Here is a 16,445-nt window from a genome sequence, read left to right as displayed (position 1 = left end):
GTTGACCCAACCAAACACTTCCTGTAGTTGTTGACTCTTCCATACAGAACTGCTTTAAGTCAACAACGTTTGTGGGTTTTCAAGAATGAACTACTCGTTTCCAGTCCTGGTAAAACATCACCATCAGGTTTAAGTCTGGTATTTGGACCAGGCCAAATACCAGGCCATCCTTTTCAGCCATTCTGATGTAGAATTGCATCCTTGTCTTGCTTCACGACCCAGCTGTTCTTCAGTTTCAGCTCACCGACTGGATGGCCTGACGGTCTCCTGTAGAATTATCTGATACAGAACAGAATTCATGGTTCCTTCATGTATTTAAAACTTCTTTTTTTTTAAAGTTCCGCCTTTGAATCCTCTGGAGACTTGCGTTTTGGGCTTTTTTGGATGACATGGGTCCCGTTTAATCTGCCGGAAACCAAACACTGCATTCTACACTAAGATAATAATAATATAATATATGCCATTTAGCTGACGCTTTTATCCAAAGCGACTTACAGTCATGTGTGCATACATTCTACGTATGGGTGGTCCCGGGAATCGAACCCACTACCCTGGCGTTACAAGCGCCATGCTCTACCAACTGAGCCACAGAAGGACCACATACCAACGGCCAGCCTCATACCAACGGCCACTATCTTGTCTCACCGCTACAACTCCCGTACGGGCTCGAGACGAAGGAGAGACGAAGGTTGAAAGTCATGCGTCCTCGAAACACAACCCAACCAAGCCGCATCCAACCCGGAAGCCAGTCGCACCAATGTGTCGGAGGAAACACCGTGCACCTGGCTACCTTGGTTGGAGCGCACTGCGCCCGGCCTGCCACAGGAGTCTCTGGTGCGCGATGAGACAAGGATATCCCTACCGGCCAAACCCTCCCTAACCCGGACGACGCTCCACTGACCTCCCGGTCACGGCCGGTTACGACAGAGCCTGGGCGCGAACCCAGAGTCTCTGATGGCAAGGCTGGCGCTGCAGTACAGCGCCCTTAAACACCGCGCCACCCGGGAGGCCATAAACGCAAATTGTTGAATACAAGTTTCAAATTAAATCATCGCTGCCAGATTATAATGAGATGTGTACGGTAATTATTTAGCATGAAGAACGTATAGTCCTTTTATGTGCGTCTATTAACAGCTGCTTAATGAACAGCCAATATAATTCCGGGGGACGTAATTATTAGGATATGATGATGATTATACATCAGTTAGGTACTGACACAGGTCACGTTGGAGTAGGGTTGTACTGTGGTTATAGTACTGATGTAGGTCACGTTGGGTAGACATAGGGTTCTACTGTGGTTATGTGGTACTGATGGTTACGTTGGAGGGGTCACATTGGAGTAGGGTTATGGTACTGACACAGGTCACGTTGGAGTAGGGTTGTACTGTGGTTATAGTACTGACACAGGTCACGTTGGAGTAGGGTTGTACTGTGGTTATGGTACTGACACAGGTCACGTTGGAGTAGGGTTGTACTGTGGTTATAGTACTGATGTAGGTCACGTTGGAGTAGGGTTCTACTGTGGTTATAGTACTGATGTAGGTCACGTTGGAGTAGGGTTGTACTGTGGTTATAGTACTGACACAGGTCACGTTGGAGTAGGGTTGTACTGTGGTTATAGTACTGATGTAGGTCACGTTGGAGTAGGGTTGTACTGTGGTTATGGTACTGAGTAGGTCACGTTGGAGTAGGGTTGTACTGTGGTTATGGTACTGACAGGTCACGTTGGAGTAGGGTTGTACTGTGGTTATGTACTGACACAGGTCACGTTGGAGTAGGGTTGTACTGTGGTTATGGTACTGACAGGTCACGTTGGAGTAGGGTTGTACTGTGGTTATGGTACTGATGGTGCTGACAGGTCACGTTGGAGTAGGGTTGTACTGTGGTTATAGTACTGACATGGTAGGTTGGTTGGAGTAGGGTTGTACTGTGGTTATGGTACTGACACAGGTCACGTTGGTTCTACTGTGGTTATGGTAGGTGGTTGTACTGTGGTTATGGTACTGACACAGGTCACGTTGGAGTAGGGTTGTACTGTGGTTATGGTACTGACACAGGTCACGTTGGAGTGTACTGTGGTTATGGTAGACATAGGTCACGGAGTAGGGTTGTACTGTGGTTATGGTACTGACAGGTCACATTGGAGTAGCGTTGTACTGTGGTTATGGTACTGACACAGGTCACGTTGGAGTAGGGTTGTACTGTGGTTATGGTACTGACAGGTCACATTGGTCAGGGTTGTACTGTGTTTGGTGGTTATGGTTGGAGGTCACATTGGAGTTCCTGTACTGTGGTTTGTATAGTACTGACTGATAGGTTGTGGTTATTGTGGTCACGTTTGGAGTAGGGTTGAGGGTTGTACTGTGGTTATGTCTCTGACAAAAGGTCATGTGGTCACGTTGGAGTAGGGTTGTACTGTGGTTATGTACTGACACAGGTCACGTTGGGGTTGTACTGTGGTTATGGTTTTGCAGTAAGGTCACATTGGAGTTGGAGTAGGGTTGTACTGTGGTTATAGTACTGACACAGGTCACGTTGGTTGTACTGTGGTTATAGTACTGACACAGGTCACGTTGGAGTAGGGTTGTACTGTGGTTGTACTGTCACGTTATAGGGTTGTCCTGATAGTACTGACAGGTCACGTTGGAGTAGGGTTGTACTGTGGTTATGTACTGATGTAGGTCACGTTGGAGTAGGGTTCTACTGTGGTTATGTACTGATGTAGGTCACGTTGGAGTAGGGTTGTACTGTGTTTATGGTACTGACACAGGTCACGTTGGAGTAGGGTTGTACTGTGGTTATGGTACTGACACAGGTCACGTTGGAGTAGGGTTGTACTGTGGTTATGGTACTGACAGGTCACATTGGAGTAGCGTTGTACTGTGGTTATGGTACTGACAGGTCACATTGGAGTAGCGTTGTACTGTGGTCATGGTGCTGACACAGGTCACGTTGGAGTAGGGTTGTGGGGTGGTCATGGTGCTGACACAGGTCAGTATCAGAGTTCCCAAGTTCTCTGGAATTCCTGGTTGGAGGATTCCAGATTTCCTCCTTAATTCCTTCTCTGATTCCAACCAGAATATCTCAAAAACGTGGTAATTTTGTAAAGTTACTAGAATGCAGCCAGCCCCACCTGGGAGCCTGTTACTTTCAGAGAGACGTTGGTGTGTTGAGAGCAGAATCCTGTTAACCAATGTCATTGTCTCTGTCCATCACTGTGTGTTTGTCAATAACATGTTCTTTGTTTTATGTTTTCTTTGTTCTTTTTCTATCTTTGAAGGAAAAAGAGCTTTCATTTTGATTTTGCAGTAAGGTATTGTGGTCTGCTTCTCCTGGTGATTCATCCACCTGCCCTCCCTCTCTGTCTGTCTGTCTCTCAGTCCCCCTCTCTCTGTCTCTTTCTCTCTGTCTCTCTCTCTCTGTCTGTTTGTGGCTCAGTCCCCCTCTCTCTCACTCTCTCTGTCTCTCTGTCTCTCTCTCTCTCTCTCTCTGTCTCTCTGTCTCTCTGTCTCTCTGTCTGTTTGTGGCTCAGTCTCTCTCTCTCTCTCTCTGTCTCTCTGTCTCTCTGTCTCTCTGTCTCTCGCTCTCTCTCTCTCGCTCTCTCCATCCACTCTCCTCTCCCCTCCTCTCCTCAGCAGTCTGTATATATCTGTAACCTGACACTTTAACAGCCAGCTGCTAAGAAACACACAATCCTTAAAGCATTACTCTCGAAATGATCATAATAATATAGGACATTTAGCCAACGTTGTTATACAAAGCGACATACGGTACATATGGGTGGCCCCTGCGGGATTCGAACCGACACCGATCCTGACGTAGCATGCTTCATTGTCTATCAAGTTAAGCCACACATGACTAACAAGCTATGTAGCTAAATATGCATATGGTCCCTGACAAATTAATTATAAAATGAAAAAAGGGAATCTATGAGAAGTGTACTGATAAAGTGTCGGTTTGTCAGTTACAGCTGCTGTTCTCTTTCTTCTCTTCCTTCTCTTCCTCCCCTCTTTCTCCTTTTCCCTTTCTCCTCCTCTTCCTCCCCTCCTCTTTTTCCTCCCCTCTTCCTCCTCCCCTCTTCCTTTTCTTTCTCCTCTTCCTCTCCTCTTCCTCCCCTCCTCGTCCCCTCTTCCCCCCCTCCTCTTCGTCCTCTCTTTCTTCCTTCTCTTCCTCCTCCTCCCCACCTCCTCTCCTCCCCCTCTTCCTCCCTTCTTCCTTTTCTTTCTCCTCTTCCTTCCCTTTCCCCTCTTCCTCCTCCCCTCCTCCTCCTCCCCCTCCCCTCCTTCTCTTTCTCCTCTACTCCCTCTCTTCCTCCTCTCCTCCTCTTCCTCCTCCCCTCATCCCTCCTCCTCCTCTTCCTCCCCTCTTCCTTTTCTTTCTCCTCTTCCTTCCCTTTCCCCTCTTCCTCCCCTCCTCCTCCTCCTCCTCCTCTTCCTTTCTTTTCTCCTCTACTCCCTCTCTCTTCCTCCCCCTCCTCTTCCTCCTCCCCTCTCTTTCCTCCTCCTCCTCCCCTCCTTTTCCTTTTCTTTCTCCTCCTACTCCCTCTTCCTCCTCCCCTCCTCTTCCTCCCCTCCTCCTCCTCCTTCTCTTTCTCCTCTTTCTCCTCTTCCTCCTCCTCCCCTCTTCCTCCTCCTCCCCTCTTCCTTTTCTTTCTCCTCTACTCCCTCTCTTCCTCCCCTCCTTTTTGTTCTCTTCCTCCTCCCCTCTTCCTCCTTCTCCTCTTCCTCCCCTCCTTTTTCTTCTCTTCCTCCCCCTCCTCCCCTTCCTCCTCCTCCCTCCCCCTCCTCCTCCCCTCCTCCTCCCCTCTTCCTTCTCTTTCTCCTCTACTCCCTCTTCCTCCTCCCCTCCTCTTCCTCTCCTCTTCCTCCCCTCCTCCTCCCCTCCTTTTCCTTCTCTTTCTCCTCTACTCCCTCTTCCTCCTCCCCTCCTCCCTCTTCCTCCCCTCCTCTTCCTCCTCCCCTTCCTCTTCCTCCCCTCCTCCTCTTCCTCCTCCCCTCCCTTCCTCCCCTCCTCTTCCTCCCTCTCCTCTTCCTCCTCCTTTTCCCTTCTCTCCTCTTCCTCCCCTCTTCCTCCTCCCCTCCTCTTCCTCTTTCCTCTTTCTCCCCTCCCTTTCCTTCTCTTCCTCCTCTACTCCTCTTCCTCCCTCCCCTCCTCCCCCCCTCTTCCTCCCCTCCTCTTCCTCCCCCCCTCTTCCTCCTCCCCTCCTCTTCCTCCCCTCTTCCTCCCTCCCCTCTTTCCTCCTCCTCCCCTCCTCTTCCTCCCCTCCTCCTCCTCCTCCCTCTCTTCCCCCCTTTTCCTTTTCTTTCCCCTCCCTCCTAATCCCCCTCCTCTTCCTCCCCTCCCCTCCTCTTCCCTCCTCCTCTTCCTCCCCTCCTCTTCCTTCTCTTTCTCCTCTACTCCCTCTTCCTCCTCCCCTCCTCTTCCTCCTCCCCTCTTCCTCCCCTCCTCTTCCTCCTCTTTCCTCCCTCCTCCTCTTCATCCCCTCTTCCTCCCCTCCTCTTCATCCCCTCTTTTCCTCCCTCCTCTTCCTCCTCCCCTCCTCCTCCCCCTCCTCCTCCCCTCTTCCTCCTCCTTCCTCCCCCTCATCTTCCTCCTCCCCTCCTCTTCCTCCCCTCCTCTTCCTCCTTCCTCCTCCTCCTCCCCCCTCTACTCCCTCTCTTCCTCTCCTCTTCCTCCCCTCTTCCTCCCCTCTTTCTGTTTCCTACCATTCCATTATCTCCCTGTGTGTGATGTAATCAAGCTTCCTGCTAGATTGATTGTCCTTTGTTCTAATATGGTCTGATGGAACATTAATGCATGTACATTGGCCATACGTCTGGAGTGCGTCCCAAATGGTACCCTATGTCCTATATAGTGTGCTATATTTGACCAGAGCCCTATGAGGGGGTGGGAAGAAGTGGGTGGTTGATTTCTCTAGCCTAGCTGACAGGGTTGGGGTCAACTCCATTTCTATTCCAGTCAATTCAGAAAGTTAACACAATTCCAATTCAAAACTTTCCTCGTTGAAAAGCATTGAAGAAATTGTCATTTTAGTGTACATCATGAATTGACTGGGAATTGAATGGGATTTGACTGGGAATTTAATGGGATCTGACTGGGAATTGAATGGGATTTGACTGGGAATTGGATGGGAATTGGATGGGAATTGACTGGGAATTGACTGGGAATTGACTGGGAATTGACTGGGAATTGAATGGGATCTGACTGGGAATTGAATGGGATTTGACTGGGAATTGACTGGGATCTGACTGGGAATTGAATGGGATTTGACTGGGAATTGACTGGGAATTGACTGGGAATTGGATGGGAATTGACTGGGAATTGGATGGGAATTGACCCCGACCCTACTAGCTGGTGCTGTGACCTGCTGGACTGTGACTTTCCTTTTCCTGAAACCTTCCTGTGTCCTTTTGGTGTGGTGGTGTCTGATTGGCTTCAGCAGGAATGATGGGATGGCTTGGTGCAGGCCAGTGATTGGCTATGCAGCATGCATGTCTTGCTCCCTGCTTCTCTGCCACCAATCAGGTGTTGGGTTGTTGGGTACTAGAGGGCAACCGGGGCATATGATTGGATCAAATTTTAAGTAGTGGGTTCCAAAGCAGAACCTGACAAACTGGTAGGTAGCTAGTTTATACTTTTTCTATTACAAAGACAATATGATCATCAATGGTAATGGGTCAGACCGTTTGTTTCTCCAGGATTTGTTTTGGACCATAAAAAGGATTTGATGAAACTCGAGGCTTGGAGACACTTGAAGCAATAACCGTCTACACATGTACATCAGTTACACACCCAACAATGATAATGATTTAATCCAATTAAAGCCAATGCCGTTCAAAGACTACAAAACCAAAACCTGTTTGTTTATAAGTATAAATCCAACAAAATGATTGGTCTTTTTTTTTTTTATTTGTTGTTTTAAAATGGTTCCTGCTTCAGGAGACTGTTGATCTAATAGCTGTAGTACGAGTTAGCAATTACTAATTATCATGTGACTTTCTCTGTCCAATAGCATGGCATTACTGTAGTAAGGTTGGTCAGAGTGGTATTAACCAATAGAATCTCTCCTCCCTGGGGTTCCCAAGGAACCTCTACAGGTATATATAATGTTCCGTTGTATTAGTATAGACCATACTATAGGTTAAATAGAAGAGTTAAAAAATAGAATTTCTTAAATCTGTCTCAAAGGACCATGAAATTTATGATAAAGGTTCTATTTTGTTGGCATTAACCACCAAGTTTTATATATTTTTTTTATAAATTCTGATCTGACTTTAGCAAGTTGACCCTCGATACTGTGTATATCATATATTTCTTAAGGAACTAAGAGAATCACGTGGTTAACTCTGGGTTGTTTTTAGGTCGTCTACTCACCCGGCATTTCTTTACACACGTTGTCCCCTCTCTCTCTTTCTCCTGAGATCTGTAGAAACAAGCAACAAACATTAATAAATAAGATGATTTATAAATAATAATAATAATAATAAAACGATGCTTTACCAACCCTGGGGGCAACTGACTGCCTGGTTAGAAACCAACTATTCTATACCTTTTCTATTCGAGCGGAGCACATGACAGTTCTAACCATCATAGGATTCTAGAAGCCTCTAGTCTCAATACTGGACAAACCCTTCCATCATCAATCTATTCTATTTTGCACATGCTCACTCTATTTCCTGTTTCCCTATGTTTGGCTTCTGCCCTGATCTCTCTACAGCCCCGATGAGGACTCGTGTCAGAAGTTCATTCCCTTTATCGGAGTAAGTATCTTTCTCTTAATGAAGACGGATCTGTTTATCGGAGTAGGTATCTTTCTCTTAGTGAAGATGGATCTGTTTATCAGAGTAGGTATCTTTCTCTTAGTGAAGATGGATCTGTTTATCAGAGTAGGTATCTTTCTCTTAGTGTAGATGGATCTGTTTATCAGAGTAGGTATCTCTCTCTTAGTGTAGATGGATCTGTTTATCGGAGTAGGTATCTTTCTCTTAGTGTAGATGGATCTGTTTATCAGAGTAGGTATCTTTCTCTTAATGAAGACGGATCTGTTTATCAGAGTAGGTATCTTTCTCTTAGTGTAGATGGATCTGTTTATCGGAGTAGGTATCTCTCTCTTAGTGAAGATGGATCTGTTTATCGGAGTAGGTATCTATCTTTCTCTTAGTGAAGATGGATCTGTTTATCAGAGTAGGTATCTTTCTCTTAGTGAAGATGGATCTGTTTATCGGAGTAGGTATCTTTCTCTTAGTGTAGATGGATCTGTTTATCAGAGTAGGTATCTCTCTCTTAGTGTAGATGGATCTGTTTATCGGAGTAGGTATCTTTCTCTTAGTGTAGATGGATCTGTTTATCGGAGTAGGTATCTCTCTCTTAGTGTAGATGGATCTGTTTATCAGAGTAGGTATCTCTCTCTTAGTGAAGATGGATCTGTTTATCGGAGTAGGTATCTTTCTCTTAGTGTAGATGGATCTGTTTATCGATGGTATCTTTCTCTTAATGAAGACGGATCTGTTTATCAGAGTAGGTATCTTTCTCTTAATGAAGACGGATCTGTTTATCAGAGTAGGTATCTTTCTCTTAGTGAAGATGGATCTGTTTATCGGTGTAGGTATCTTTCTCTTAGTGAAGATGGATCTGTTTATCAGAGTAGGTATCTATCTTTCTCTTAGTGAAGATGGATCTGTTTATCAGAGTAGGTATCTTTCTCTTAGTGTAGATGGATCTGTTTATCGGAGTAGGTATTTCTCTCTTAGTGAAGATGGATCTGTTTATCGGAGTAGGTATCTATCTTTCTCTTAGTGAAGATGGATCTGTTTATCAGAGTAGGTATCTTTCTCTTAGTGAAGATGGATCTGTTTATCGGAGTAGGTATCTTTCTCTTAGTGTAGATGGATCTGTTTATCAGAGTAGGTATCTCTCTCTTAGTGTAGATGGATCTGTTTATCGGAGTAGGTATCTCTCTCTTAGTGAAGATGGATCTGTTTATCGGAGTAGGTATCTTTCTCTTAGTGTAGATGGATCTGTTTATCAGAGTAGGTATCTCTCTCTTAGTGTAGATGGATCTGTTTATCAGAGTAGGTATCTCTCTCTTAGTGTAGATGGATCTGTTTATCGGAGTAGGTATCTTTCTCTTAGTGTAGATGGATCTGTTTATCTAGGTATCTTTCTCTTAGTGAAGATGGATCTGTTTATCAGAGTAGGTATCTTTCTTTCTGCAGAAGACGGATCTGTTTATCAGAGTCTTTCTCTTAGTGTAGATGGATCTGTTTATCAGAGTAGGTATTTCTCTCTTAGTGAAGATGGATCTGTTTATCGTAGGTATCTATCTTTCTCTTAGTGAAGATGGATCTGTTTATCAGAGTAGTATCTTTCTCTTAGTGAAGATGGATCTGTTTATCAGAGTAGGTATCTCTCTCTTAGTGTAGATGGATCTGTTTATCAGAGTAGGTATCTTTCTCTTAGTGAAGATGGATCTGTTTATCAGAGTAGGTATCTCTTTCTCTTAGTGTAGATGGATCTGTTTATCAGAGTAGGTATCTCTTCTCTTAGTGTAGATGGATCTGTTTATCAGAGTAGGTAGGTATCTTTCTCTTGTAGATGGATCTGTTTAGATGGATGGATCTGTTTATCAGAGTAGGTATCTCTCTCTTAGTGTAGATGGATCTGTTTATCGGAGTAGGTATCTTTCTCTTAGTGTAGATGGATCTGTTTATCAGAGTAGGTATCTTTCTCTTAGTGTAGATGGATCTGTTTATCAGAGTAGGTATCTCTCTCTTAGTGTAGATGGATCTGTTTATCGGAGTAGGTATCTAGGTGGATCTTTCTCTTATCTTTCTCTTAATGAAGATGGATCTGTTTATCAGAGTAGGTATCTTTCTCTTAGTGGAAGATGGATCTGTTTATCAGAGTAGGTATCTTCTCTTAGTGAAGATGGATCTGTTTATCGGAGTAGGTATCTCTCTCTTAGTGAAGATGGATCTGTTTATCAGAGTAGGTATCTCTCTCTTAGTGAAGATGGATCTGTTTATCAGTGGTATCTCTCTCTTAGTGAGATGGATCTGTTTATCAGAGTAGGTATCTCTCTCTTAGTGTAGATGGATCTGTTTATCAGAGTAGGTATCTCTCTCTTAGTGAAGATGGATCTGTTTATCAGAGTAGGTATCTCTCTTTAGTGAAGATGGATCTGTTTATCAGAGTAGGTATCTCTCTTAGTGTAGATGGATCTGTTTATCAGAGTATCTCTCTCTAGTGTCTAGGTATCTCTCTTAGTGTAGATGGATCTGTTTATCAGAGTAGGTATCTCTCTCTTAGTGTAGATGGATCTGTTTATCAGAGTAGGTATCTTCTCTTAGTGTAGATGGATCTGTTTATCAGAGTAGGTATCTCTCTTAGTGAAGATGGATCTGTTTATCAGAGTAGGTATCTTTCTCTTAGTGTAGATGGATCTTAGTGTAGATGGATCTGTTTATCAGAGTAGGTATCTCTCTCTTAGTGTAGATGGATCTGTTTATCAGAGTAGGTATCTTTCTCTTAGTGAAGATGGATCTGTTTATCAGAGTAGGTATCTCTCTCTTTAGTGAAGATGGATCTGTTTATCAGAGTAGGTATCTCTCTCTTAGTGAAGATGGATCTGTTTATCAGAGTAGGTATCTCTCTCTTAGTGTAGATGGATCTGTTTATCAGAGTAGGTATCTCTCTCTTAGTGTAGATGGATCTGTTTATCTAGGTATCTTTCTCTTAGTGTAGATGGATCTGTTTATCAGAGTAGGTATCTTTCTCTTAGTGAAGATGGATCTGTTTATCAGAGTAGGTATCTCTCTCTTAGTGAAGATGGATCTGTTTATCGGAGTAGGTATCTTTCTTAGTGAAGATGGATCTGTTTATCAGAGTAGGTATCTCTCTCTTAGTGTAGATGGATCTGTTTATCAGAGTAGGTATCTCTCTTAGTGTAGATGGATCTGTTTATCTCTCTTAGTGTAGATGGATCTGTTTATCGGAGTAGGTATCTTTCTCTTAGTGTAGATGGATCTGTTTATCAGAGTAGGTATCTTTCTCTTAGTGAAGATGGATCTGTTTATCAGAGTAGGTATCTTTCTCTTAGTGAAGATGGATCTGTTTATCGGAGGTATCTTTCTCTTAGTGTGGATCTGTTTATCTATCTTTCTCTTAGTGAAGATGGATCTGTTTATCAGAGTAGGTATCTCTCTCTTAGTGAGATGGATCTGTTTATCGGAGTAGGTATCTCTCTCTTAGTGAAGATGGATCTGTTTATCAGAGTAGGTATCTCTCTCTTAGTGTAGATGGATCTGTTTATCGGAGTAGGTATCTTTCTCTTAGTGTAGATGGATCTGTTTATCAGAGATGGATATCTTATCTTTCTCTTAGTGTAGATGGATCTGTTTATCAGAGTAGGTATCTTTCTTAGTGTAGATGGATAGTGTAGATGGATCTGTTTATCAGAGTAGGTATCTTTCTCTTAGTGAAGATGGATCTGTTTATCAGAGTAGGTATCTCTTCTCTTAGTGTAGATGGATCTGTTTATCAGAGTAGGTATCTCTCTCTTAGTGAAGATGGATCTGTTTATCGGAGTAGGTCTCTCTCTTAGTGAAGATGGATCTGTTTATCAGAGTAGGTATCTCTCTCTTAGTGTAGATGGATCTGTTTATCGGAGTAGGTATCTCTCTCTTAGTGTAGATGGATCTGTTTATCAGAGTAGGTATCTCTCTCTTAGTGTAGATGGATCTGTTTATCAGAGTAGGTATCTTCTCTTCTTAGTGAAGATGGATCTGTTTATCGGAGTAGGTATCTTCTCTTAGTGAAGATGGATCTGTTTATCGGAGTAGGTATCTCTCTCTTAGTGAAGATGGATCTGTTTATCGGAGTAGGTATCTCTCTCTTAGTGTAGATGGATCTGTTTATCAGAGTAGGTATCTCTCTCTTAGTGAAGATGGATCTGTTTATCAGAGTAGGTATCTATCTCTCTCTTAGTGTAGATGGATCTGTTTATCAGAGTAGGTATCTCTCTCTTAGTGAAGATGGATCTGTTTATCAGAGTAGGTATCTCTCTCTTAGTGAAGATGGATCTGTTTATCAGAGTAGGTATCTTTCTCTTAGTGTAGATGGATCTGGTAGGTATCTCTCTCTTAGTGTAGATGGATCTGTTTATCAGAGTAGGTATCTCTTTCTCTTAGTGTAGATGGATCTGTTTATCAGAGTAGGTATCTCTCTCTTAGTGAAGATGGATCTGTTTATCAGAGTAGGTATCTCTCTCTTAGTGAAGATGGATCTGTTTATCAGAGTAGGTATCTCTCTCTTAGTGTAGATGGATCTGTTTATCAGAGTAGGTATCTCTCTCTTAGTGAAGATGGATCTGTTTATCAGAGTAGGTATCTCTCTCTTAGTGTAGATGGATCTGTTTATCAGAGTAGGTATCTTTCTCTTAGTGAAGATGGATCTGTTTATCAGAGTAGGTATCTCTCTCTTAGTGTAGATGGATCTGTTTATCAGAGTAGGTATCTCTCTCTTAGTGTAGATGGATCTGTTTATCGGAGTAGGTATCTCAGAGTAGGTATCTCTCTAGTGAAGATGGATCTGTTTATCAGAGTAGGTATCTCTCTCTTAGTGAAGATGGATCTGTTTATCAGAGTAGGTATCTCTCTCTTAGTGAAGATGGATCTGTTTATCAGAGTAGGTATCTTTCTCTTAGTGTAGATGGATCTGTTTATCAGAGTAGGTATCTCTCTCTTAGTGTAGATGGATCTGTTTATCAGAGTAGGTATCTCTCTCTTAGTGTAGATGGATCTGTTTATCAGAGTAGGTATCTCTCTCTTAGTGTAGATGGATCTGTTTATCAGAGTAGGTATCTCTCTCTTAGTGTAGATGGATCTGTTTATCGGAGTAGGTATCTCTCTCTTAGTGTAGATGGATCTGTTTATCAGAGTAGGTATCTCTCTCTTAGTGTAGATGGATCTGTTTATCAGAGTAGGTATCTCTCTCTTAGTGTAGATGGATCTGTTTATCAGAGTAGGTATCTTTCTCTTAGTGTAGATGGATCTGTTTATCAGAGTAGGTATCTCTCTCTTAGTGTAGATGGATCTGTTTATCGGAGTAGGTATCTTTCTCTTCATGCAGACAGATACATTTTCTTTATCCTGGAATTTGACCTAAAATAACTTGAAACCTCTTTCCCCAGATGGTGAAAGTTGGCATTGTGGAGCCGTCATCTGCAACATCAGGTGAGACATTAGTTGTGGACAATGTACCTACGTTATTGCATGTTCTACCGTGTGATCGGTGAGAATGAGTTTCTATGTGATCTGTGACCTACAGAGTGTTGTAATATTATTCCACTTTATATTATCAGGTGACTCTGACGATGCATCCCCCATGGGGATGGTTTTCCACTCCTCCACCCCTCCTCAGGTGTCCCCTGCCCTGAAGGAAGCCTCACCCACCCCTCCCTCTTCCCCCTCCGTCAACACAAGCTTCAGTTCCTACAGGTACGTGTTCATCCAGAGAATTGAATAGAAAAAAGAAAATATATTAAAAAAATAGATGAATGTAATAGAACAATAAAATAAACTGTGAAAATTACTAAATTGGCAAATGATGGTTTCATATATTGTACATTTGACTTGATCTTGTTGTCTGTTTCTACCGATCAATTTGTTCCTTATTCTCTTCCTCCATCTGTGGTGTGATGTCTGCTGGGGATTGTAGTTCTCCCCAGGGGGAGCTGATGGGACTACAGGTGGACTACTGGGTGGCTCCCTCCCCGGCTGACAGGAAGAGAGACGTGGAGAAAAGGGACTCGTCCTCCTCTAAGAACACTCTGAAGTGTACGTTCCGCTCGCTGCAGGTTAGCAGGCTCCCCCAGACCGGGGCCCAGCCACAGCCCGCCATGTCCATGACTGTCGTCATGAAGGAGAAGAACAAGAAAGGTAAGGGCTTGTACTGATCGTACCAGTGGAGGCTCCTCGGAGGAGGAAGTGGAGGACCGTCCTCCTCAGTGAATTTTTTTTTTAATGTAGAAATACTAAAAATGTTATCCTGTATAGATAGAACAATACTAAATATATTCACGTCATCAAATAATTGATTAAAACACACTGTTTTGCAATGAAGGTCTGGAGTAGCCTCAACAGTCTGGTGAGTAGTTGACTCAAAAAGAGGAAGACGAGTTGAACAGTAAAACATTTTTTTTTTTAAAGGTACATTTTTTTATTGAAGAAGCAAGACAGAGCTCGCTATATTTTTCCCACTTACCTACTCAAACACCCGGTTCAAACAGACAGAGATGCTATGTTCGCTAGCTGGCTCTGACTATCCAACAGACAGAGATGCTATGTTAGCTAGCTGGTTATGGCTATCCAACAGACAGAGATGCTATGTTAGCTAGCTGGTTATGGCTATCCAACAGACAGAGATGCTATGTTCGCTAGCTGGCTATGGCTATCCAACAGACAGAGATGCTATGTTCGCTAGCTGGCTATGGCTATCCGACAGACAGAGATGCTATGTTAGCTAGCTGGCTATGGCTATCCGACAGACAGAGATGCTATGTTAGCTAGCTGGCTATGGCTATCCGACAGACAGAGATGCTATGTTAGCTAGCTGGCTATGGCTATCCGACAGACAGAGATGCTATGTTAGCTAGCTGGCTATGGCTAACCAACAGACAGAGATGCTATGTTAGCTAGCTGGCTATGACTATCCAACAGACAGAGATGCTATGTTAGCTAGCTGGTTATGGCTATCCGACAGACAGAGATGCTATGTTAGCTAGCTGGCTATGGCTATCCGACAGACAGAGATGCTATGTTCGCTAGCTGGCTATGGCTATCCAACACTGTAAGCTTTTGGTTTCATTCATTTATTTCCATTAGGCCCACCGGTGCTTGCTGTACACCTAAACTGCTTGCTGTACACTGTACTGCACGATTGTTGTGGGTTTATTAACTGGTTAGTTCTTGTAGCTAGCTATGTTGACTATGACGCGCTAGCTAACATGGTGACAACGATGTAGGCTGTGTGTAGCGGTTAGCGGTTATGGTATGAAGGTTTGGCGTGGAAATGTGTTTTTTTGCGGCCTGGCCACAGAAAGCTTTTGTGTTGTACACTGAAGATGAGAGGAGAGGACGTATAGTACGAGAAGGAATTATACAACGAGCAAAAATGTTCATGCTGTTTCTATGTGGCTGCTATTAAAAGTGAACTGTGGGATTGCCTTGATCAGGTGTGTAGTCATCGCACCGATTCTGTTTAAAAGCAAAACGGGGATAAACTGAATTTGTCCAATAGAAACTCTTGTTTGCAACTGATTGCATCTTATATCAGGCAAGATTCTCGACCTGTACACCTACGTTCTAAACTTTCATTCATAGGCTAGGGTTGTAGCAACCTCATAATGGGTATAGGGCAAAATTCAACTATCATGTAGTAAGTAGCCTAAACCTATGGATGTTACATTGAGCTGGTTGAATGGAATATGAATGATGTTGTAATAGAAGGCCATGCTTCTAAAATAATATATATATTTTTTTTTACGAATTGGCCTCCCTCATCTTCCACGTCACCAACCGCCACTGGAACGTATTGTAGGTAACACTACCTTTTAAAGGGTTAGTTAAAATGTCTACTTTTAGTTTCCTTTCAATATATTTCCTACCTTTTTTTTAAAGCAGTATGTGGACAAGGAACGGGCTTCCATAGGGATTCTTTGGTTTTTGTCAAACAAACCACTGCAACTGCAACAATAAACACTGCAACAACAACAATAAACACTGCAACAACAACAATAAACACTGCAACAACAACAATAAACACTGCAACAACAACAATAAACACTACAACAATAAACACTGCAACAACAACAATAAACACTGCAACAACAACAATAAACACTGCAACAACAACAACAAACACTGCAACAACAACAATAAACATTGCAACAACAACAATAAACACTGCAACAACAACAATAAACACTGCAACAACAACAATAAACACTGCAACAACAACAATAAACACTGCAACACAACAATAAACACTGCTGCAACAATAAACACTGCAACAACAACAATAAACACTGCAACAACAACAATAAACACTGCAACAACAACAATAAACACTGCAACAACAACAATAAACACTGCAACAACAACAATAAACACTGCAACAACAACAATAAACACTGCAACTACAACAATAAACACTGCAACTACAACAATAAACACTGCAACAACAACAATAAACACTGCAACTAACAATAAACAAACAATAAACACTGCAACAATAAACACTGCAACAACAAACACTGCAACAACAACAATAAACACTGCAACAATAAACACTGCAACAACAACAATAAACACTGCAACTACAACAATAAACACTGCAACAATAACAATAAACACTGCAACAATAAACACTGCAACTACAACAATAAA

At 43.0% G+C, this 16,445-nt stretch overlaps 1 protein-coding gene and 1 long non-coding RNA gene across 3 annotated transcripts in view; both read left to right on the top strand.

The window, feature by feature from the left end:
• Positions 1-16,445, top strand: part of pacs2 (phosphofurin acidic cluster sorting protein 2) — a 122,665-nt gene that overhangs the window by 103,785 nt on the left and 2,435 nt on the right. The window contains exons 17-20 of the mRNA XM_052485368.1: positions 7,718-7,760; positions 13,190-13,232; positions 13,361-13,496; positions 13,717-13,937. Of these exons, the coding sequence (XP_052341328.1) occupies positions 7,718-7,760; positions 13,190-13,232; positions 13,361-13,496; positions 13,717-13,937 (443 nt within the window). The remainder of the gene's footprint in view (positions 1-7,717; positions 7,761-13,189; positions 13,233-13,360; positions 13,497-13,716; positions 13,938-16,445) is intronic.
• On the top strand, positions 8,028-13,185 carry LOC127913483 (uncharacterized). Of its 2 annotated transcripts, none has more exons than XR_008085697.1 (4): positions 8,028-8,230; positions 8,694-9,033; positions 11,841-11,882; positions 13,109-13,185. It is a non-coding gene; the product is annotated as an uncharacterized LOC127913483 (long non-coding RNA). The 2 variants fall into 2 exon arrangements; XR_008085698.1 differs by lacking the exon at positions 11,841-11,882 and adding an exon at positions 10,808-10,849.

Source organism: Oncorhynchus keta, chromosome 29 (genome assembly GCF_023373465.1).
Source record: "Oncorhynchus keta strain PuntledgeMale-10-30-2019 chromosome 29, Oket_V2, whole genome shotgun sequence".
NCBI lineage: Eukaryota > Metazoa > Chordata > Actinopteri > Salmoniformes > Salmonidae > Oncorhynchus > Oncorhynchus keta.
This window is presented reverse-complemented; position numbering and strand designations above follow the sequence as displayed.